The 21,694-nt window shown below is 57.5% G+C and overlaps 2 protein-coding genes across 2 annotated transcripts in view; one reads left to right on the top strand and one right to left on the bottom strand.

The window, feature by feature from the left end:
- Window positions 1-1,304: 1,304 nt before the first annotated feature.
- Window positions 1,305-17,983, bottom strand: ANKS3 (ankyrin repeat and sterile alpha motif domain containing 3). The gene is made up of 17 exons (XM_009898839.2): window positions 17,948-17,983; window positions 14,697-14,782; window positions 13,535-13,710; window positions 12,750-12,948; window positions 12,159-12,280; window positions 11,493-11,574; window positions 10,672-10,807; window positions 10,219-10,377; window positions 9,132-9,257; window positions 8,225-8,340; window positions 6,539-6,688; window positions 5,526-5,650; window positions 5,130-5,271; window positions 4,080-4,252; window positions 3,032-3,147; window positions 1,788-1,871; window positions 1,305-1,381 (listed from the first exon to the last, which is right to left on the bottom strand). The coding sequence occupies exons 3-17, from the start codon at window positions 13,702-13,704 to the stop codon at window positions 1,305-1,307; spliced, it is 1,977 nt and encodes a 658-aa protein (XP_009897141.2). The 5' UTR covers window positions 13,705-13,710; window positions 14,697-14,782; window positions 17,948-17,983.
- A 1,856-nt stretch (window positions 17,984-19,839) lies between these two features.
- The window catches only part of DNAAF8 (dynein axonemal assembly factor 8), a 111,781-nt gene continuing 109,926 nt past the window's right edge, over window positions 19,840-21,694 (top strand). Inside the window, 1 exon segment of the mRNA XM_054161256.1 lies at window positions 19,840-20,567. Coding sequence (XP_054017231.1) covers window positions 20,421-20,567 — 147 coding nt within the window. The 5' untranslated portion in view covers window positions 19,840-20,420.

A 21,694-nucleotide genomic window follows, 5' to 3' on the forward strand; every position in this document is an offset into this window, starting at 1 on the left:
TGGCTGTTGCTTTGTCTCCCCTCCCCCATGCAAAGCAGCAGAGTCACTGGGCACCATTTCACACCACCAGAAAGTGCTCCCAGCACCCTGGTGTCTGCTGCCCCAGCTGCAGGAGATGGGGCAGGACCTCTGCTGAGAGCCTCCCCCTGCAGCCCTTGGAGGCAGCCTCACAACAATGCCTTGGCAGAACCACTTCCAAGCACTACAGCCTGGAACTCCGAGGCAGGCAGTGCAGGAGCAAAGCTCTGCAGCACAGCTCCCTCAGGGATGTGACCTCTGCTGCCCACCTACCCCTCAGCTCCTGTGCCTGCCCCAGCCCTCTGCCAGAGGCCCAGGAGACCTGGACAGCCTCAGCCCTGTCCCTGCCAGGGGACATCTGCCTTGCAACTGCTATCAGCAGCGAGACCTTGGCACTGCCAAACCAGGGCAGACTCTGCCATAAAGCATTCACCCCAGAACCAAAAGTTCTCTGGCACTGCACAACAGGACCCCCAGCAGCTCCTGGGGAAGGCACTGGACTGGGGTGGCCTGGGTAGAGAGAGAGGTTTGGGGATGGCAGGGCAGAGATCCCAGTTAGGAACTGGAGCTGCATGAGCCTTGCAGTCAGCCAAACTCAGCTCACTCTGCCCACCCACAAGGAGCCTTCCTCACTGCCCCAGACCTTCCCCGGGGCTGTGCCAGGACTCGTGTGCTGTGCCAATCCACATGGCACGGGAGGAGCCAGGGCAGGTGGCAGGGGCCTTGGGAAAGATGGGATGCAGAGAAGGAGAATTCCTGGATTGCTGTGGCCAGCTGCCACCAGCAGCCAGCCCTGAGCAAGAAGGGCTGCAGGAGGCTTAAGGCAGAGGAGAGTTCTTCAGGCAGAGGCACCCCGTGCTGCTCCTCTTCACCTCCTGGCACCCACAAGCGATGCTGTGCCCAACCAGCCAGGCCCGAAGAGCTGCTGGGCTGCGGTCTCCTGCCGTCCCTCCTCCCAGGGGCGCCCTCTGGTGGCTGAGGCTCCTCCCACAGGTGCAGCAGCGGCTGCGGCCCCGCAGCAGAGCGGCGGCGCCGCCGGCTCGGCACGGCTCGGCTGGCGGGTGGAGCGTCACCCGGCGTCGGCACCTGCGGCGGCACACGGCACTCAGCCCGGGCGGGGCGCGGCAGGGGCGGGGCGGGGCGGGGCAGGGGCGGGGCGCGGCCCGCCGTGGGGGCATGGGGAGGGCTGCCAGCCCTGGGCACGCAGCAGCCGGCTGCGCCCCGCGGCACTGCCCCCCCTGCTCACGGCCCTGGGCGGCTGCCCGGCTCCCACTCACCCTCCTGCTTCACTGCGGCTCCAGCCAGCTCTGCCCCGGGCCTTGGAGCCTCTGCAGGCTTGCAGTCACAGTCTGCAGAGCTTTTCCTGAGGGCAGAGCAGAAGGGAAAGGTGTCAGCGAGGGGCCAGCAAGCAGCAGAGAGCTGCCTGCATCCAGCCCCTGCTCAGCTGCCTTCAGCACAGCCCTCCCCTGGCCCCAGACCAGCAGTGCCTCCCCCCTCGTTGCTGGGCCGAGCTGCTGCCATCAGCACAGAGGCCTTGGGAAGCAGTGCACAAGCAGCTCTGCTCAGGGAGCAACACCCCCTGCTCCCAGCCTGGGCTCCCTGCCTGCCAGCAGAGCCTGAGCTGCAGGGAGAAGTGCACAAAGCCACCAGAGCCTGGAGCCCCCCTGGCTGAGGGGGGTGGTTGGTGGTCCTTAGCCACATCCCTGCTGGCCCAGCCCTGCTTCCCCAGCAGCACAGCCACTTCACATGCCCAGCCCTGCCCACCTTACCCATTTCTCCTACACACTGCTCCAGGACAGCTGACAGCTCAGGCAAGCTCAGAGACTCCAGGGAAGGTGGCCACCCCTCCAGCACTGCAGAAGAGCAACCACACAGCCATCACCTGCATGCTCACTGGGGCAGAGGGCAGACAGGGCACCCACATCCACAGGGGTTCTACTCAGGGGTTCTGAGTCACAGGGGAAGAGAGCTGGGACTGCCTGTGACAAGCCTGGGGGCTTCTGGCACTTCTGCCACTTAGGAATTGGATTTTGTGTTGGCTGGGTCCTAGGTTCAAAGCAACTTGAAGAGCTCAAATGCAGTGGACAGAGATCAGCAGATCTCCACCTGTCTCACCTTTAGAGCACAAGCAACAGGGAGCAAAGCTCTGCAAATGTCCCAGGCCTCAGGACCAGCATAAGGACATTGAGGGCTGGAGCAGGTCCAGAGAAGGGCAACCAAGCTGGGGAAGGGTCTGGAGAGAAGCAGCTGAGTGGCCTGGTGGTCTTGAGCCTGCAGAAGAGGCAGCTGAGGGGAGACCTCCTTGCTCTCTGCAGCTCCCTGAGAGGAGGCTGCAGCCAGCTGGGGCTTGGGCTCTGCTCCCTAGGCTCAGGGGATAGGAAGAGAGGCAATGGCCTGAAACTGTGCCAGGGGAGGGTTAGGTTGGAGAAGAGGCAAAATGTCTTTGCTGCAAGAGTGGTCAGGGCCGGGCAGAGGCTACCCAGGGAGGTGGAGGAGTCCCCATCCCTGGAGGTGCTCCAGAAACCTGTGGCCATGGCCCCTGGGAATGTGGTAGGTTTGGATTGAGGGTTGGACTGGGTGACCTTGGGGTCATCCTGAGGGCTTTTCCAACCTAAACAATTCCAGGTTGTTCTAAGCAGCTGATGGGACAGCCCAGCTCAGCCATGTCCAGCAGCTTGCCCCCTGCTCAGGGTGGCAGCTATGGCTTTGGCTCAGCCCTTCTCACTGTGGTAGTGCCCCCAGGGCAGCCACAGGCTGCAGTGTGGGAAGCCACAGGCCCCTGCAGCAGTTCCCACTGGGTGCTGCATCTCTGCAGCTGTGGCCACAAACATCTGCCAGACCCCAGCCCTGCCACAAGCTGCTGAGGAACTCCAGGAGCTCAAAAAGCTGCTCTCACATTCAGTTTGAGGCTTTGGCTGCTCAGCTGTTTGCAAACCACTTCTCCCTGCACCCTTCCAGCAGTGGCTGGCTCTGGGTTGCCTGCTGCTCAGCCACCCCCCCGTGCCCACCTCACCTGGAGGCTCCCCGGGCCGCCTGTGCTCGCCAGTGCCCAGCTGCAGCTCTGTGCCCAGCACCCTGCTGGCAGAGGGCTCCTGGGTGAGGCGTGAGGACAGCTCTGCCTGGCAGCACCTGCCAAACAAGAGCAAGGCCATCAGGGCTGCCACAGGCAGTGCCAGTCTGCACCCCTCCAAGTACCTGCTGGGGCGCCGAGGGGCCGCACCCGAGGCCCCAGGGTCACTGCTCCTGGCTCCTTCCCAGGAGAGGAGGATGTGCCCCAGACCAAGCTTGGGGCCCTCTCCACTGTGCCCCATCTCTCCCTGTCCACACAGGAGCTGCAGGGGGAGAAGAGGAGGCAGCAGGGTAAGCAAGACAAAGCCTAAGCCAGGGGCTGTGCTTGATTTAGACCAGAAGCAAACCTGAGCTGAGGTTCCTACCAGGCAAGGAGAGCTGGCTCAGGACAGGCACCAAGCTGAAGCACAAGAGGCACACCAAGCTCTCTGCCATCAAACAGGGCACAGCAGGGCCCTTCCAGCAGCCTGCTTCAGCTCCTCAGTCAGCAGGCAGGACAGATGCTCTGCAGCTGGGCATACTGCTCTGCTGGAAGCCAGTTTCCCCTGGCTGGGCAGCCAGCAGAGCCCACTGCTGCTGGGCCAGGATCTGCAAGCAGGAGCATTAAAGGCCACCTTGATAGTCCTTTGAGAAGGTTTGGAAGTCAGAAACCTTCCTGCATTCACCCAAGCACCAAGCTGTACCCTGGGCACTGGATCCCACAGAAGCACAAATACAACTCTAAGGCTTCTGGTTCCCTCTAGCTGGAGCAGGAGCTACCAGCACCTCTGCAAATCAGCCTGGTCACAGCTGATGCAGCCACCTGGGGCTTCACATCTGCTCATGTGGCTGTGGCTTTCCTCCAGAGGAAGTCAGGCAGGACCCAAACCAGGTTTAGATGCCTGGTGAGCTCTTCTGCCTCACCTTAAGGCTGCCAGGGTGACCTCTGATCTCTGCATGGCCCAGAGCCCCCTTCCCAGCAGCCTCAGTGCCATTTCCTGGGAATGACTTACTTGATCTGATCCAGCAGGACTCCAGCATCCTTGGTGATGGCCTGGGCCTCTCTGAGCTGGCACTGGATGGCATTCCAGGTCTCATCCCGCTCCATCAAACAGCTCTCAGCCACCGCACGCAGCTTCTGCTCCTGGCACACCTGGCCCTTCATCACCTCCACCTCTTCACACCTCTGGAGCAGAGGTTGCACCCTGAGACAGCTTCTCTCCACATCAAGACCAGCCCCACCACTGACAGCTGCCCCTTCCTCTCTGGAAAGGCTCTCAGGAGGCCCAGAAACCCCAAATGGCCAGAAGGCTGCCCCCCAGGCTGCTCACCTTCACCACAAGTGACAGTGGGAGAGCAGCAGCTGCTGTCCCTCACACCTTCTTAGCTCTCAGGTGGATGTGAGGCACATAAGGACCTCATCCTCTGTGCTCCATGCTTGAGAAGAGCAGGTTGGTTAACACTAAGTGAATCCTATCTACTGGGCACCAAATGTGTCCCATGGAAGTTCTGTCTTCTCCTTTAGTCCATTCCAGAATCCCAGCAGGGTGAGGTTGGAAGAGAGCTCTGGAGCTCCCCCAGCCCAAGGCCTGCTCCAGCAGGGCACCCACAGCAGCTTGCCCAGCAGCACAGTGCCCAGGGGGGGTTGGAAGCTCTCCACACCAGGACACTCCACAACCTCTCTGGGCAGCCTGCTCCAGGCCTCCAGCAGCCTCACCCCAAACAACTTTCTCCTCCTGCTCAGCTCCAACCTCCTGGGTGCCACTTCCTGCCCCTTGCCCCTTGTGCTGTCCCTGGGCAGCACTCAGCAGAGCCTGGCCCCAGCCTCTTGCCCCCCACAGCTCCTTTAGCTCTTGCTGAGCATTGCTCAGCTGCCCTCTGAGGCTGCTCTTCTGCAGGCTCTCAGCCCCAGGGCTCTCAGCCTTTGCTGCTCCCAGAGCTGCTCCAGGCCCCTCAGCAGCTCTGCAGCCTGCCCTGGACTTCCTGCAGGAGCTGCTCCATCAGAGGCACAATACAAAGAGGTGGCAGAGGCGTGCTAAAGCCTGCCCAGGGCAGAGGCTCACCTTGTGGAGCTGAATTGCCAGCTCCTGCATCTCAGCCTCCAGGCGGTCGGCGTAGGCCAGCTCCAGGGCGTCGCTGGGCGGCCGGGCGCTGCTGTGCCAGCGCGCGATGGCAGAGGTCATCTTCCGCTTTGGCCCAAACAGGCTGCTGGGAGAACGGCAAACTTAGGGAACAATCCCTGCCCCCTCTTTTCCTCAGCCTCAAGGGGACACTATGAGGACCTTTGCAGTCTCCTGGTTCCTTCAAGGCCCCTCAAAACTCAGGAGGCTGTTGAAGGCAAGGACGAGGGGAACTTGTGTAGGAGATGGGAGGAACGGAGAAGCACCTGGGGGAGAAAGCCTCCTGCCAGGCTGTGGGGCTGGCCTGGGAGGGAAGGGGAGAAGAGGAGAGGCACTCACGTGATGCCTATCTCCTTCAGGTCGCTCTCTGTGAGGGTCAGGAAGATGCGGAGGTCAACATCTTGCTCCTCAAACACCTGCAGATACTTCAGGCACCCAATCTGCTCCAGCAGCGTAGCCAGGTCCTGCAGCCCATCCAGCCCAGAGTTACACCCTCACAGACAGCAGCATTAGCACTTCTCCTGACACAGAATCCCAGAGCTGTTTGGGCTGGAGAAGCCCTCCAGCATCAGCAGGTCCAACCAGCAACCCAGCCCCACCACGGCCACCACACCTCTGCCCCAGGGTTCTGGGACACCTCCAGGGGTGGGGACTCCACCACCTCCCTGGGCAGCCTCTGCCAGGCCCTGACCACTCTGGCAGCAAAGAAATTGTTCCTCCTCTCCAACCTCACCCTCCCCTGGCACAGTTTCAGGCCATTGCCCTGTCCCTTGTTCCTTGGGAGCAGAGCCCAAGCCCCAGCTGGCTGCAGCCTCCTCTCAGGGAGCTGCAGAGAGCAAGGAGGTCTCCCTCAGCCTCCCCTTCTCCAGGCTCAACACCCCCAGCTCCCTCAGCTGCTCCTCCCCAGCCCTGTTCTCCAGACCCTTCCCCAGCTTGGTTTCCCATCTGCTTCCTCATGCTGCTGTTGTGCCTTCCTGGGTTCTAGCAGCAACCAAGCCTCGCCCTGGCTAACTGCCTTCTCCACAGCCACACCACAGGACTGGGCTGCCTCCTGCAGCTGTTGCCTCTTGTAGCAAAGGCAGAGCAGGTAGACAGAGCAACATCTACTCCAGCCACACCACATCCTTGTCTGGGAGCAAGCCCCCAGACTTGAAGGCTCTAGAACAAGGCTGTAAGCAGCAGCAGCACTCAAGCAGACAGCTCCTGGCACCACTGTTGGAGCATTTCAGCTTGGGCAGATCTGGAATCCAAGGTGACAACTTCCCTCCTGTCTGAGAGGGCCAAGAAGCAGCTTAGCAGAATCTCCCATGCCTGACAGTCTGCAGCCCCTCAGAGCCAAGGTGGCCAGTTACCTGTGGGCCTGTATAGGCAGGGGGCTGAGCAGAGCCCCCAGCCCTGCCCAGGCAGTGGCACCAGTGGCTGTCGCTGCTGCTGTAGCGACTCTTGCTCTTGAAGCTCTTGGCCTGCTTCCGGCTGGAGGCGCTGCTGGCATGGTCAGAATCCTGCAGAGGGAACAGAACAACACAGAAGGGAAAGGTGAGGGATGATCAAGCAAAGGTGTCACCATCCCCACAGCTACCAGGAGCAGACTCCAAGTGCCAAGCTCCAAGATCAGGTGTGCTCCACAGAGTGCTGGGTGCTGCGCTTGGGTCACACCCACCCCATGAATGCCGCAGGTGTGGGGCAGAGTGGCTGCAAACTGCCTGGAGGGAAAAGACCTGGGGGTGCTGGTTGACAGCAACTGAAGATGAGCTAAGGTGTGCCCAGGTGGCCAACAAGGCCACCAACAGCCTGGCCTGGATCAGCAATAGTGTGGCCAGCAGGAACAGGGAAGTGATCATGCCCCTGTGCTCAGCACTGGTAAGGCCACAGCTCGAATCCTGGGGTCAGCTCTGGGCCCCTCACCCCAAGGACACTGAGGGCTGCAGCAGGTCCAGAGAAGGGTCACAGAGCTGGGGAAGGGACTGGAGAAGAGGGCTGGAAAGGAGCAGCTGAGGGAGCTGGGGGTGTTGAGCCTGGAGAAGAGGAGGCTGAAGGAGACCTCCTTGCTCTCTGCAGCTCCCTGAGAGCAGGCTTCAGCCAGGGCTTGGGCTCTGCTCCCAAGGAACAAGGAACAGGACAAGAGGAAATGGCCTCAAGGGAAGGTTTAGGTTGGAGAGGAGGAAAAATCTCTTTGCTGCAAGAGTGGTCAGGGACTGGCAGAGGCTGCCCAGGGAGGTGGTGGAGTCCCCATCCCTGGAGGGGATCCAGAAACCTGTGGCCATGACACCTAGGGCCATGGTTTGGTGGCCATAGTGGGGTTGGGTTGCTGGTTGGACCTGCTGATGCTGCAGGGCTTTTCCAACCCAAACAACTCTGTGATTCTATCAAAGCCCTGCTTAGGAAGGGCTGGGTCAAGGCACCCCAAGATACCACCCTGGTGCCATGGGATGGTGTCAGGCTCTTGCAATCCCAGTTTAGGGGGCAACATGCCAGAGCAAAAAGCAGTGCTGAATGGTCCCTGGACTGATACAGTGCACTGAGACCACACTGGTGAGAAGCTCTTCAAGATACAGAGGACTTCTGCTCAGCTACTTCAGCCTTCTGTACAGCAGCTCCAGAGCCATGACTTGAACCACCTGAGCTGTGACACGAACCAAGGAACAGCCTCCAACCCCCTCCCCTTTCTGCACTGCAGAAGTGCCAACAACACTGCTGTGCTTCTCTCAGTCTTACTGCTCCCTCCCCAAGCTGCAGGACTGGGCCATCTCCAGCAGGTCACAGCTACCACCCTGTAGCTAGAAGCTGGAGAGAACTCCAGTTACTGACTAGCCATCAACAACCTGTTCCAGAGTGAACATACCCTGAGCTGGCTACTAGCCAGAGCACAAACAAGCCAGCCCATAACCTTCCAGTACAGAAGCTGTTTTCCTTGTGGGGACCTGTCCTCACTCAGGCTGGGACTGCAGCTTCCTGTGGAGGCTGAGTCACAGCAGGCTGCAGAAGTGTGACAACAGAGGCCAAGCTGCAGGCAGAGCAAGGCAAACTGAAAACCTCACCTCATTGCTTTCCAAGGAGCCTTCGCTGCTGACTCCCAGGGCTTTGGGCAGGCATTCACTGCTGCTGCTGCTGCTCCTGACAGCTCCTAAGTTGTTGGTGAAGAAAACATTCTCCTCTGGAAGGGAACAGGTGCAAAAAAGTAGAATTTGAGGTTCAACTTCCTTACACTCAGTGATGGCTTTACCACACAAAGGAGAAACCCAGAGCAAGGCTCCAAATGCAGCACTCATGGCAAGACAGTTCCAAGACAGAACCATCACACCTGATCCCAGGCACTCATCCTCCCCCAAGTGCAGTTAACACCCCAGAGAAGTAGAAAGCTGAGTGTGCTTCTGTGGGACTCTTGGCTCTGTGGTGCAGAAGGGATTATTGCTCCAAGCCTGCAGTGCCTTCAGTGGAGCTGAGGAAAGGCCTAGAGCAAGGCACTGACATGCTGTTAATTGAGGAGCTGCCTGTAGACCCTTCCCTGAAGGGCAGCTCTGGAGCTCCTTTTGTCCAATCTCACTGCTCAAGCAGGGTCAGCTACAGCAGGCTGCCCAGGAGCATTTCCAAGGCTGGAGACCACCCCAGCCCTGTGTGCAGTCTCTCAAAGAGCAGGCAGAAAGCATTGCCTGATGTTCAGAAGGAGCCTCCTGGCTTCCTGTTTGTGCCCAGCGCCTCTTGTCCTGCTGCTGGACCCCAGCTGTTCCACCTGCTTCACAGCCTCCCATCAGGGTGCTTGTACAAACTGAGATCCCCACTGAGCTCTCTCTTCTGTAGGCTAAACCATCCCAGCTCTCAGCTCTTCTTCTTGAGAGGTACTCCAATCCTCAACAGCTTCACGGGACAGGAAGGTGTAAGCCCTGGGCTGGTCTCTCAGCCAGGTGTGCACTGCCAGCCAGACCATCTTCTGAGACAAGGACTCACCCCTGCTGCTGCTGCTCTCCACATCCTGCTCATTAATTGGAGAGGTAACATCCCTGTTCCTGATACCATCTGCTTCACAGCTGCCATCATCCTTGAAGGTGACATAGCCCTGAGGAGGGACCTGCTCTGTGTGCAAGAGAACAGACAAGTTACCAGGGAGGCTCCAGCAGGAAAATGACCACTCAGCCCTCTTGGATCACTTCCAGGCCCCTGTCTCCTCAACCAGCAGGTTTCATTCTACAAAGCACAGAAGCAAGCTGAGGAAGGCACCTGCCTACAGCCTGTGACACACCAATACACATCAGCTGGTTTTCAGTCAGTGCTGAGAAGCACCTGAAGTAGCAGCTTCCAGCAGTGCCTCTCCTATTCATACTCAAATGAAAGGGGAAAACATCTGCTTGAGAGCCAACCACTCTCTGCAACACCAAGCCCTCTGCATGGGTGCTCAACATTAGCAGCAGCTGTGCCACTTCAGAAGCTCACTCAGCACAGCCACTGGGGTAACATCTCTGCATGAAGAGAAGGAACTCAGCTTTGAGAATGCTTTCAAGTCCAGCTGTCCATATTCTTGGCTACTCCAATCAGCCTGAGAGATATCCATGGCTACCACAGACTGAAGACCTACCACTGCAGCCAGAAGCTGATGTCTGAACTGGGATCACCTTTCTCTTGGCTACTGGTTCTGCAATCTCACCATCAGTACTACTTCAAGCATAGAGGAGGACAAAACTGACAGGCCTAGGAGCAGGGACCTCCCTTCCACGATCAGAGGCTCCTTAGCTTCTGTGACCACTTCCTTTGTCATCTGCTTGAGGAGGGTTCTCAAACTTTTGAGCCCACCTCAGAAAGGGCAGCTGGGCTCAGAGGAAGAGTAACTGAAGTCAGAACAGTGTTTGTCCCACAAGTGCTCCACTCAGCACTGTCCAGCCCTAACAAGAAGCTCAAGGGGTTTTCTTTTCAAACCACAGGCTGGGTAGCCTCACCAACTGCTACTGTACAAACCACACAGGAACCCCAAAGGAAGCAAAACCAAACAGCTGCAAGGCACTGGAGAGCCCAGAGGACTCAGGCTTCTCACTGCTCTCACCATAGCGAGACTGCTTCTTTCCCCCAATTCCAGCTGCTGTTATCTCAGCCAAAGCCTGGGGCCCCTCATGGATGCTGGGGCCCTTGGTCCTACGAACAGGTCTCTGTCTCTGGGGAGCAGAACAGGATTCATCTGAGGAACTCAGCTCTTCATATTTCCCTGCAGTGCAAACACAGGCTATTAGCAGCAGAGTCGTTCAGATACCTACTGCACTTGCTACTAGTTCCAGAAATGCAGTGGAAGGAAAGGAAATGTTAAAAGGGAGGTGAAACAGTTTAAGCAGGTCAGCAAGGGGCCAGCAGACAATTGCTGGATCCATGCTTCCTCCATCCTTAGCAGTGCTGGCATTCCCAGGACAGACAGCGAGCACTACCTCACTCACACAGCAACGCCCCCCCAACATCAGACACCTCTCTTCAGCTGCTACCTTAACAAGCCAGACACATCTGTTACCTGGACCCCTGCAGAAGACCTTGGGCACTGGGGCTGCATGCAGATCTATCAGCCCCACAATCTTGGTGTGGCCATACTTCATGGCCAGCGTCCGTGCGGTGGCTCCGGTGTTGTCCCTGACATCGGTCTTCACTCCCTAGGGAAAACCAAACCTGGCTGAAGGGCAGCAGAGGGGACTGTGTACAAAGCAGCCAAAGAATTGGCTCCATTAGAAGTCCAGGTTCACCTCTGATAAACATGACAGGCAGTTCAAGCTCCATTAACAGGCTATTCACTTTGCCAGTCCCGAATGCCCGGCAGCTCTTGTGCACCGCCCCAGGGAGCCAGGCTATCTGGGGAGCGGTCTGTGCTGCTGCCTCCCTCTGGAGACAGGCTGGACCGGCTCAGTGGGGTGTTAGAAACAAAGTACCATCAGGAGACATGCATGCTCATAGGCTTTTGGAGGCAGAAGCACCCACAGGATGCCTTTGGGTGCCAGAAGCTGCCTGTAAACGCAACACAGATTACTGCTGGAGCTGCTCTCCAACCAGTGACTCTTCAGTTAAATCACAGAACGGATCAGGTTGGAAGGGACCTTAGAGATCACCTACTCCAACCTCCCTGCCACAAGCAGGGACACCTCTCAACTGGAGAGGAAACCTGAACAGCTAGACCTCATTCCTGCTGGTGCAAGGGCAGTGTGAAACCAGAGCAGGTATCCTGGTATGTGCCACCACAGATCAAACAGAACGCTGACAGAAGTCTGCTGTCAGCCTTGGGGCTGCTGCTGAGGGCTGGAAGCAGATTTTCAGCTGCACAAAGAGCTGCCTGTGGCCACTTACATGATTGAGAAGGTACTGGACAATGATCTCATGGCCAGAAGCAGCTGCTTCCATCAGAGGTGTGTATCCATACACTGGCTCTCTAGGGAGAGAACAAACCCATCAGTGTGAGAATCAGATGAGGTATGCTGCAGGCCCTGCCATACCCTCACAGGGCAGCTCCGGCCCCTGCCCTCTGCTGATCAAACACTCCATGCACTGGCTGCTCCTCTGCTCCCTGGGGTTTATTTGAGTAAAACCCCCAGTACAGTGCCTCCCTACTGGCTGCACAGCAACAGGTTACTCTGCCAGCTGCAGGCTTGCCTTTCAGAGACACAAATCAGGTTTGCAGGAGCTCACAAAGCAACCCAATGTCTAAATGGAGAGGCAGGTCCCAGGGCAGGGGAGTGATCTTCAAATTAAGAACATGAACTGTACAAGGCCTGCTGTTGAATTTCCTGTGTTCTTAAAGTGCCCTCATTGCCCTTGGAGCTCAGCCTCTAACTAAAGCAGCAGTTCTCCAATTCCTCCTGAGCTCACTGCTCAGTTGCAGGCCACCTGCCCTGGGGTGTGCCAGGCTTCCTACAGCACAGCAAAGACAAAAGCAGAGGCCTTCTCCCTGGCTGTGCTCAACTTCTGCTTTCACACCTGAGACCCTTGAGAAGTGAGTGACAGACTGCTCCTTACCTGCAGTTGGCATTTGCCCCATTGTCCAGCAGGAACTTGACCATCTGCTGATGCCCGGCGCTGGTGCAGTGGAACAGGGCAGTCCAGCCATGAATGTCCTTCATCTCCAGCTCTGCACCTTGCTTCAGGGCAACAGGGAAGGTTCTTTACTGCACCCCTTCTGCTGGGCTCTCAACCACCACCCCTCTGTGCTGTCACACCAACAGTTTCAGCCCCCGGCTGCCACTGGTGGTAACAGTTCCCAAGAGGCCAAGAGAGCAGCCTGGCACCCACCAGCAGTGGGGTGGCCAGCAGGGCCACTGGTAATGATGGGCTCAGTTTTGGGCCTTTTACTCCCAGAAGGACATTGAGGGCTGGAGCAGGTCCAGAGAAGGGCAACCAAGCTGGGGAAGGGTCTGGAGTGCAGGGTTGGGGAGGAGCAGCTGAGGGAGCTGGGGAGTTGAGCCTGGAGCCAGCTGGGGGTTGGGCTCTGCTCCCATGCCACAAGTCAGAAAGGGCTTCTCCACCCCACACAGGTCCATGATTCTACAGTGGAAAACCCTGCCCTGTGCATTTACACCAGGGCCTTACCTGTGGGTTATGGATACACACCTGCAGAAGAAAGTAGGCCACACTTTCATTTCCACAGCTGGAGGCCAGCATGAGTGGTGTCTGCCCCTCTGGGGTGGGGATGTTCACGTTCACCCCTGCTTCCAGCAGCAGGTGCACAATGGTGTCATGGCCAATGTAGGAGGCATACATCAGTGGAGTCCAGCCCCCACAGTTCCTCTTGTTTAAATCCAGATCTCCACTAAAGAACACAAAAGAATTCAGCTGAATTATTGTCTTGGAGCTGCAGATCAAAGCAGGCTAGTGCAGACTCTTGCTACCATCACTGTACTGAAAGAAGGCTGAAGAATACCTGAAGGGATCCTGCAGGAAGGCTGCAGAGGGACTTTTCCTGGGGCTGTCTTGAGACAGGCCAAGGGGGAATGGATTGGAGCTGAGGCAGAGCAGGGTTAGAATGGAGCTGAGGAAGAAGATCTTCAGAGTGAGGGTGGTAAGACTCTGGCACAGGCTGCTCAGGGAGGCTGTGGCTGCCTCCTGCCTGAGGGTGTTTAAGGCCAGGCTGGATGAGGCCTTGGGCAACAGTCTAGTTGACAAGAGTCCCTGCCCATGGCAGGGGGTTGGAGGAGATGAGCTCTGAGGTCCCTTCCAACCTGAGCCATTCTGTGAAAGAGATCCCAGTTCTGAAGCTCCTACCAGCTCTAGCACTACCTCCAGCAGTGACTGGGGGGCTCACTTTTACCAGCAGCCTTCCCCTCGAAGCTTTGTGCCTCAGCCCGCTTCGGGCCAGCCCACCCCGGCAGGAGGTGCCCTCCCCAGCCCCTGCTCACCGTTGAATGCACTCCTGCACCACTTGGTCCTGGCCGACAGAGGAGGCAGTGTGCAGGTCCAGGGGCACGTCCAGCTCCTCCCGGCACAGCAGCGGCCCCGCCCCGTGCCACATGGACAGGCTGCGGCTCAGCAGCTCCGACTCGCTGGCCTCGTCGCTCAGCTCCGACATGGCAGCCTGCGGCAGGGAGCACAGCTCAGGGGGGCCCAGCACAGGGCCCCGGGGGCTGGGCCAGGCAGGCGCAGCTTCAGGCGCTCGGCTCCACACACGGCACCGGGCAGGACACGCCTCCAGTCCGGGGGCAGCGGTGGGCCTCCCACTACAAGGACACCGAAGGGCTGGAGTGCCTCCAGAGAAGGGCTTAGCTGGTGAAGGGTCTGGAGAACAGGGCTAGGGAGGAGCTGGGGGTGTTCAGTCTGGAGCAGAGGAGGCTGAGGGGAGACCTCATTGCTCCCTACAGTTGCCTGAAGGGAGCCTGCAGCAAGGAAGGTGCAGCCTCTTCTTGGTGACAAGCAACAGGAGCAGATGGTTCCCAGCTGCTCCAGGGGAGGCTCAGGCAGTATTTCTGCACTGGAAGGTTCTCAAACCTTGGAAGAGGCTGCCCAGGGCAGTGCTGGAGTCACCATCCCTGGGGATGTTCCAGCAGTGTGTGGACCTGGTGCTTAGGGACATGGTTTGGTGTTGACCCTGCAGTGCTGGGTGGGGGGTTGGACTGGATGAGCTTGGAGCTCTCTTCCAACCAGATGTTGTGTGATCCCTTCTGGCTCTCTACAGCTCCCTGAAAGGAGGTTGCAGCTAGGTGGGCTTGGGCTCTTCTCCCAAGAAACAAGTGATAGGATGAGAGGAAATGGTGTCAGGTTGCACCAGGGGAGGTTTAGGTTTGACATGAGGAGAAACTTCTTCACTTCAAGGGCTCTCAAGCCATGGCCCAGGCTGCCCAGGGAGGTGGCTGAATCCCCAGCCCTGGAGGAGTTTCCCAGAGGTAGAGCTGTGGTGCTGAGGGCCACAGTTCGGCCCCAGCCTTGGCAGAGTTAGATAATAGTTGGACTCCATCTTAAAGGTCTTTGCCAAGCAAAGTGATTCTGTGTGTGATTGGCACCACAGCCCCAGTATGGGCTTGGAAGGTGAGGTCACCTCAGGGGTACTGTGGGCCAGATTCCTACCTCTGATGGCCTCCTTAGCCTGAAGCAGCAAGACTTGCTGAGGAGTTTTTGATGACAGATCTTCCTCTCTCTGGGAGCTGAATGCACTGGAAAGAGATAAGCCAACAATGCTAAACCCCAACCAGTCTCATGCTTCAGCAGCAGTGGCTTTATTTGCCCCCTTCTAACCAAAACATGCCCAAGGCAGCCTTGGGTGCCATCCCCAAGAGAAGGCCAAACTCCACTGCAGTGCTGATGGCATGCTCAGGATGCAGCTCTTGGTCTGCCTGTTCTGCAATCCAGAGGGAATAAGGAGTGCATGTGTTGGATGCTCCTGCTCTTTCTGCACTCTTCTATCATAGGATGGCTCCACTCAATTGAAGGCATTGTCATTACTAACAGCTGCCCCCTGCTCTCAGAGGTGGGTCACATCACCTGAACAAGGTGCACACTTCATTAGGGAGAAGCAGATTGAGTCAGCATTTCAGAAGCAGCCCAGTCCTGGCTCTGTGGATCCTGGAAATTGTGGAAGCACCTTCAGCAGCACTGCCCCTGCCCATTCATCATCCAAGCCTGGCCACCATCCTGCTGATAAAGCCAGGGCAGCTTCCTGGCAGGTTATTTGCCAGCCCTAGCCTCAGGCAGTGATTGCAGATTAATCACTTGAAGCACTCACAGGAGTGTGCCAGTTTGGCATTCCATAAGCAGCCCTTTGCCACAGCTCTGTCTGTCACCTGAGCCTGGCAGCTGGAGATTCCAACAGCACTCTGCCCTCCCTGCAGGGTCATCTCACCCACTTCACATCACACCACCAACTCTGACCTTTGCCTGCCCCCACTACATTTTCTGCTGGGCAGCTAAGCCCACAGCAAATCTTCTTTGTATAGATAACTGCTTGCAAGCTTCATTCCTCAGAAGGATTCACTGCCCAGGGGAAAAGAACCTGGAGGAGTTGGTCAACAGCTGACTGAAGATGAGTCAGGGTGTGCCCAGCTAGCCAAGGCCACCAGCCTGGCCTGGATCAGGAGTAGTGTGGCAGCAGGGGCAGGGCAAGGATTGTCCTCCTGGACAGGGCACTGCTGAGGTCACAGTTCAAATCCTGGGCTCAGTTTTGGGCTCCTCACTACAAGAAGGACATTGAGGAGCTGGAGCAGGGCCAGAGAAGGGCAGCCAAGCTGGGGAAGGGTCTGGAGAAGAGGGTTGGGGAGGAGCAGCTGAGGGAGCTGGGGGTGTTGAGCCTGGAGGAGGCTGAGGGAGACCTCCTTGCTCTCTGCAGCTCCCTGAGAGGAGGCTGCAGCCAGCTGGGGCTTGGGCTCTGCTCCCAAGGAAGAAGAGGAAGTGGCCTCAAGTTGTCCCAGGGTAGGTTTAGGTTGGACATCAGAAGAAACTTCATCCCTGGAAGGGTTCTCACGCCCTGTCCCAGGCTGCCCAGGGAGGTGGCTGAATCCCCATCCCTGGAGGTGCTTCCAAGAGGCAGAGCTGTGGTGCTGAGGGCCATGGCTCAGCCCCAGCCCTAGTAGTTAGAGAATGGTTGAACTGGATGAGCTGAAAGGGCTTTTTCAGCCAAAGGATTCCACAATTCAATGACACCATCCTGTGGAACTATTTCTTCCCCTTGAGGGTTCTCAAGACCTGGCCCAGGCTGTCCAGGGCAGTGGTGGAGTCCTCATCCTTGGAGGTGTTCAAGAAATGTGTGTCCATGGGCTTCAAAACTGCTTGGAGAAGCAGGTTGAGGTGAAAGTGAAGCTCACTGCTCCCTCTGCAGAACCCTTTTGTTAATTAGTTAAATTAACTACAAGCCCCCACAGGTGTTTGGTCTTTGCCAGTCAGCCCCACAGAAGGCATTAGTTACCAAGCCCACAGCCAGCAGGGCAACACTGGCATGACAGAAAGGTTGTGCCTGACCCCAGTCCTACCACCTGCACTGTGCTCTGCCTTCCTCCTTTCTTCCACTCTGGTGTTTCAGCCCAGCCTGACCTGAAGCATTTCAGCTAGGTAAGCACCTGAGAAAACAGAAGGCAGCTGAACTGAATCCAGAGAACAACAAAAGTGATCAAGGCTGGCTGGAACGAAATCAGGGTTGTCTAGACTACAGACGAGATGCCTGGAAGGTACTTAGGAGAATAGCCTTCAAACACACCGGTGCTTGCTGCAGGAAGGACAGAACTGATCTGCTCTTTGTGGCCAGGGCCAGCATCACAGCATCACTTGAGCCACAGCATGGAAGAGTTTGGTTAAAGGCCACAAAACTCCTTGTGACAGCTAAGTACTATGATGGATTACCAGCAGGGGCTGGGTTGCTAAGCATAAGCTAGCCAGAGACCTTCTGAATATTTACAGGCTGTCCTCTTGCCTCGGGGCAGAGTAGTTAACACTTGTTAGAGCCCTTCCTCAGCCCCATAAGCTTGTTCATTAATTGTATTTGCTTCATCAGCATCCAGCTACTTATCAGCACTGTGACTTGGAGCAGGGAGCAGACACCACACTGCTCTGGATTCAGAGTTTGCTGTCTGAGCATGGGAGAAAAGCGGAAAAAGTGAAATATAATGTAAGAGCTTCCTCTGAAAACAACAAAAAAAGCACCTAAATACACTTTTCTTTTGAGGCTAAGCCCAAGAAACAAGTGACAGCAGATGAAAGAGTGGCAGAAGAGCCACATTAAACAAGAAGGGATTCGAGAAGCAACCAGTGCCCAACACAGAACAAGTCCAATTAATGACCACTCATCAGACAGCACCACTGCTGTCTCACATTCTCTCACAATCTCTTCCTCACACCCACACAGGTCCTTCCGATGAGAGCTCCTCATCTGCACCTGGTACTCTCACACGTTAAAATACACCACGGCCCCCAACCATCAGCCTGGCACTCTCAAGCACATCATACAGCCCAAAAGCTCAACACAAAGCCACCCCAAGAGCCGCATGCAGGATCCCGCTTGTCAGCAAAGGCTGTACCAGACAAAGCACAGCACAGCACTCCACAGCAGCACAGACACCACAGGCCCCGCGGCTCGACGCCGGGCAGGCTTCGGCTGCCTAGAGGCACACAAGGCCGCTCGTCTCATCGAAAGAGTCCCCCTGAGGCGCTTCTTGGCTCCGCGGTGGTGTAGGCCAGGCCTGGGCCTACCTACCCCATGGCGGAGCCGGCAGACTGCAGCTACCGAAGCACAACCGCCTCGACTCCCACCTAGGAGGCTGCACCCGAACCGTCCCTCCCCGCAGCCACCGCAACGCAGCCTTCGGCCCGCTGTGCACCCCTCCGCGCCTCACCTGCACACCCGCTGAGCGCCGCCACCGGAAGCTGCTCCCCGGCGCAAAGGAAGATGGGAATCAGCGGCCGCTCCCGAGTACAATACCCATAAGCCTCTGCGGCGGAAAGAGGAAGCTGCGCTAAGCCAATCAAAAGCGCGCCTATGAGGAGGCGGGGCAGAGCATAGCCAATGGGATGGGGCGGTCCTAGCAGGCGGGAGGAGCCGAACCGGCGGCTGAGGTACGGGGAGGGGTTGGGGGGAGAGAGACAAGGCGTAGCGATAGAAGCGAGCAGCGTATCGCCGACATCGCTGTCGCGACAGTCGTGGATTGCGGCTGAGCGGCCACTCCTGGTTTTCCTCCATAAGTCACGGCGGTTGGTGTTATCCCGCTGCTAGGACCCCAGGCCGCGGCTGAGGAGGCGGGGAAGGGGCCGGGAGGAGCCTGGGTGGGTGCTGGGAGTGAGGGGAAGGGGCGGCGGAGCGGAGGGGAAGGACGGTGGGGCGGGAGCGCGGGCAGCCGCTGGCCCCGTCGCCATGGCGATGGGGGCGCAGGGGCGCATGCGCGAGCCTGGCCGCCGTGTCGGGGCAGGCAGGGAGCTGCCGCTGCGGGGCCCCGGGAGCTGCCCGGGGCTGCGGCGGCCCCGGGGCAGAGCTCATCCCCGCGGCTGTGGCGGGCTGCGTGCCTCTGGAGACGGCCTCCAGCCTCCCTCCCCACCGCCCAGTTCGGTGTCCCCACTGTGAGAGGGAGGTAGATTTGTCCAGCGGAGGCCGCAAAGATCATCCAGGGGCTGCAGCAGCTCTGCTGGGAGCACAGGCTGAGGGAGCTGGGGCTGTGCAGCCTGCAGAGGAGAAGGCTCCAGGGGCTCCTCAGAGCTGCCTGCCAGGAGCTGAAGGGATCCTGCAGGAAGGCTGCAGAGGAACCTTTTACAAAAGTGTCCACCGCTAGGACCGGGGGAAATGGATTTAAATCGAAGGAGAATAGGTTTGGGTTGGAGCTTAGGAAGAAATTCTTCACTACAAGGGTGGTAAGAGTCTGGAATGGATTGTGCAGGGAGGCTGTGGCTGCCCCCCACCTGGAGGTGTTCCAGGCCAGGCTGGATGAGGCCTTGAGCAGCCTGGGCTGGTGGGAAGTGTCCTTGCCCATGGCAGGGGGGTTGGAACTGGATGATGTCTAAGGTCTCCCAGCCTAGGCCATTCTGTGATGCCTTGCTTTCACAGACAGCAGGCTCCTGAGGTGGTGTGGCAGGACATGTCAGGCCCAGTGGCATGGGGAATCTCAAGTCTCAGTTGGCACCACTCTGCAGAACGTGCTGCTTGTCTTACAGCTGTCTCAACAAGACTGCCCTTGGGTTGAAGCCTAGAGTTGCTCCTAGGTGACCAATAAATCAGGTCCTGTCTAACATCAACCTTGGGAGCCTGCCTCCTCTCAGGCTGGCAGAGGTGGAGCCCTGGCAGGTTTTTTCCATCCCCATGGGCCTCCTTTCAGTCCCAGGCAGCTCTGCTCACTGTCAGAGCCTGGTGCCCAGCCTGGGGCCTTTCCCTCCCGTTGCCTGAGCCACATTCAGGCCTTGTCTCCCGTGAACAAAGCCACCACTATGGCTAAGGCAAAAGAAGGATCAACAAAGGTGCTTTGCAAGTTGTGAACTTGCCAGAGAATGAGAAGAGTCTCCCTTTGTTCAGAGAAGTGTCATCAGTGCATAGCAGTGCAGGCAATGCTGGCAGTGTCACCTGGGAGCAGACAATGCAGCATGGAACAGACTGCAGTCACCAGCTCCACGCTCCTCTTGCCAAACAGAAATGATTTGCTTTCATGTTTGAGTCCTCAGGAAACCACTCAGCTGTGGCATAAAATGTTGAAAGCCATGGTTTTCCAGAGGGCTTCCAAAAGGAGTCATTACCTTGTTAGTGCAGGACAGCCCACACTGTGCTGTCTGGACCATCAAGGAAGGTGTGAGGACAGTGCCTGCTTTGTGAGCACTGAGAGGTCAGCAGCCAAAAGGCTGCCTGCTTTCAACTGCTTTTGTACAAACCCAGTGAAAACAAGCAAACATAAATCCTTTCATCAGAGAGGAGAGAACATGAGAGAAACAGGCAAGAGGAGCAGAGAGCAGCTGAGAGCAGAGGTGTCAGCCAGGCAGGCAGTGGGAGCATGCTCTGCTGACAGCAGTTACAGCTCAGGCTGGCTGTGAGAGCCCAAAACACTTCAGAAGGGAGGGGTGAAGCTGCCCCCCAGGAGGGCCCAGTTAGGGGTGGCTGTGGTGAGCAGGGCAGAAAGCTCTCAGCCCTCTGGACTCAGGAGGTGGGAAGCAATGACTCCAGAGCTGCAGATTTAATTGTTCCCTGCTGACAGTGCAGAGCCTGGGAGTGCTGAGGATTCTGCTGACCCCAGGTCCACAGGCCTGGGTCTGGGTTTGTACTGATGTTACCCCTTCTGTTCTTTCATGGAGTGTGCTTAGGCTCAGCTTTCACCTGAGTGAAGGGAGGCTGTTCAGATGGCCTCAGGAGGGCAAAGTGAGGACACAGAGCATCCCTCGGAGCCTCCCGCAGCGTCTCTTCAGAGCAGCAGAACATGCCAGTGGGGAGCCATACTTGCTGCAGTGAGAGATCACCTGCCCTCCTTGGGCTCTGACAGCTCCACAGTAAGCACTGGAGCTTGCCTTTCTTTCTCCCTTGACTCAAAAGCAAGAGTCACTTTAGCCAAGCATTTCTGGGGAGCTGCTGGGCTCCCTGCTCAGACTGTCCCAACGCTGCACACTCGAGGGGGTGGACTGGATGATCTCCAGAGGTCCCTTCCAACCCTTACCACTCTGTGATTTGTGACCTTTTGTGCAGATCCAAGTCCTTTGTTAGTTTTCAGACATGGATGGCTTCCCTCTGGACAGCATAGATTTCATTCTAACTTGGTGTGGCCCAGGGACACAAAGGAGCCCTGGGAGCAGTGCAGGAGCCAGAAATGTCTCCATGGAGTATTTATTGTTGCTTGTTATTAATCAATCCCCAGAAGCAGTGGGCTCTAAGGGATAAAGTGCTGATAAAGACTCTTGAGAACCTGTTCCAGGGTGCTGAGACACTGGCACAGGTTGCCCAGGGAGGCTGTGGATGCCTTCTCTCTGAAGGTGTTCCAGGCCAGGCTGGATGAGGCCTTGAGCAAGCTGTGCTGGTGGGAGGTGTCCCTGCCCATGGCAGGGGATTGGAACTGGATCATCTTGAAGGTCCCTGAATGCATGAATGAATCTATGATGTGTCTTCTGCCCCTGGCTCCACCACTGCCCTCCTGCACAGCTTGTGTTGCCTCACTGTTTCTCAGTGCCCCTTGCCTCACATTCTGCTTTCCTGATTGAGCACACTGGTGCCACTGCTCTGCTCCTGTGTGGTACAGACTGAGGCCCCACCACTCAGAAGTTATGTTCAGGGGTTCTTGTTTCAGTGTGCACTCTTCTCCTCTGGTGCCTGACCCTGTTCTCTAAGGCTTGTTGAACACTCTTCAACATCAATGGATCTGTCACCTGGCAAAAGGTTTCTGCTGCAGGAGCTGAGGCAGCCTGTGGCACCTACACACTGCCTGCAGTGTGCCTCCCAAGAGCTGCTTGTCTGAGCCCTTTCCCGCTCCTGGGAGGCTGCTGAGTCTGCACTTCCAGTGTGGCACTTTCATCTGAGTGGTTGCTACTATGTGAAGATACCTTAGTGTAGTCCAGGCTGTGGGGGATGAGACTGAGAGCAGCCCTGCAGGGAAGGCCTTGGGGGTGCTGCTGGGGGAGGAGCTGGG

This window comes from Dryobates pubescens, chromosome 4 (assembly GCF_014839835.1).
Source record: "Dryobates pubescens isolate bDryPub1 chromosome 4, bDryPub1.pri, whole genome shotgun sequence".
In the NCBI taxonomy this organism is placed as follows: domain Eukaryota; kingdom Metazoa; phylum Chordata; class Aves; order Piciformes; family Picidae; genus Dryobates; species Dryobates pubescens.

Coding starts and splice junctions, on each gene's coding strand:
- ANKS3 (XM_009898839.2), bottom strand. CDS start 13,704: ATGTCGGAGCTGAGCGACGAGGCCAGCGAGTCGGAGCTGCTGAGCCGC. Junction 6,689..8,224: donor GCTCCTTGGAAAGCAATGAG/GTGAGGTTTTCA, acceptor TTCCCTCTGCAG/GATTCTGACCATGCCAGCAG. Junction 4,253..5,129: donor TGGCAATTCAGCTCCACAAG/GTGAGCCTCTGC, acceptor CCTCTGCTCCAG/AGGTGTGAAGAGGTGGAGGT.